Genomic DNA, 1,320 nt, shown 5'->3' with positions numbered 1-1,320 from the left:
GAAGGAAGGAAGGAAGGAAGGAAGGAAGGAAGGAAGGAAGGAAAAGCTTACAAAAAAACCCCAAGTCCTTACATTGGTTTTGTCTTTTTCCTGCCCATCCAATTCTCCTCTCCAAGATTACATCTCTACAAAAACAATTTACTGGCTCCTTGTCTTGATTTTCACCCCAGAATACATTACAGCTTTAACATCTTTTTTTACTTGGTGTTATAGCCAAACGTTTATTCTCTGAAGCAAAAGACAAAAGGCACTGATAAACCATTTTAAGCAAGACATAGTCAACGGCCCACCTGACATTCCACATCCTGTTCTAACTCAGTGATGTCACCAAGTACAGCTGATACCAGGTTTCAGATCAGAGCAAGATATTTTTTCTCCCTGCAGAAGAGAGGCACCAGCATGGCAGGCACTGGGTTACTGTGGGCATTTGTGGTCTCCACCTGTCTTGGTAAGTAATTCATATGTATTTGTTTCCTGGGTATATGCAGTAAGCCTGTAAAGTAGGTAAAGAGATTAATAAGACAGAGATCTTACCTCCTCATTGGTACCAGCTATTGGAGGCAAAAAGGCTGAATAATTCTGCCAGGAGTTTAGATTAAGAGGAGGAAAAGCAGGTGGGGATGGGAAGCAGCTACCTGCTCTGTCTGTCTGGTGTCACACCCAGTGCAGTCAGTCCTTTCTGTCTTCCTTCCCACAGGATCCAGTGTGGCCCAGACAGTCACTCAGCCTCAACCAGAAATGTCTGTGCAGGAGGCAGAGACTGTGACCCTGGCATGTACATACGACACTAGTGTGAGTGATTTTTATTTGTTCTGGTACAAACAGCCTCCCAGTGGGCAGATGATTCTCATTATCCGCCAAGAAGCTTATAAGGAACAAAATGCAACGAATAATCGCTTCTCTGCGAACTTCCAGAAAGCAAGCAAACACTTTGGCCTCAGGATCTCAGACTCCCAGCTGGAGGATGCAGCAATGTATTTCTGTGCTCTCACGGAAGCACAGTGAGATGAGTGACAGGGAGAGGCGTACAGAAACCTCAGACCTCAGTGCCTGTGTCAAGTGTAACAAGAACACAGAGAGGAAATCATTGGCTGCTCTGGAGAAAAGAAATACTAATCTGTCTGACTATAGGGAACATAGACACAATGTCTACAAGCTGTAATGCTCAAGATAGTAAAGAAAATAGAGAATGTACACAATGCTTTACAGGTTTGCACATGACCTTCACATGCATTTACTTCATTTAACCCCAACAACTCTGTGTGTTACATAGGACAATCAGATACTGCATCACTGCTACCCAGTGACTCTCATAGCTTG

At 43.9% G+C, this 1,320-nt stretch overlaps 1 gene segment (V, D, J or C); it reads left to right on the top strand.

Moving 5' to 3' along the window:
- The first annotated feature begins 381 nt into the window (after nt 1-381).
- On the top strand, nt 382-1,044 carry LOC114492093. The segment is given in 2 exon segments: nt 382-448; nt 698-1,044. Coding segments are annotated over 2 exon segments (357 nt in total).
- The last annotated feature ends 276 nt before the right edge of the window (nt 1,045-1,320 follow it).

This window comes from Phyllostomus discolor, chromosome 1 (genome assembly GCF_004126475.2).
Source record: "Phyllostomus discolor isolate MPI-MPIP mPhyDis1 chromosome 1, mPhyDis1.pri.v3, whole genome shotgun sequence".
NCBI classification, from domain to species: Eukaryota; Metazoa; Chordata; class Mammalia; order Chiroptera; family Phyllostomidae; genus Phyllostomus; species Phyllostomus discolor.
This window is presented reverse-complemented; position numbering and strand designations above follow the sequence as displayed.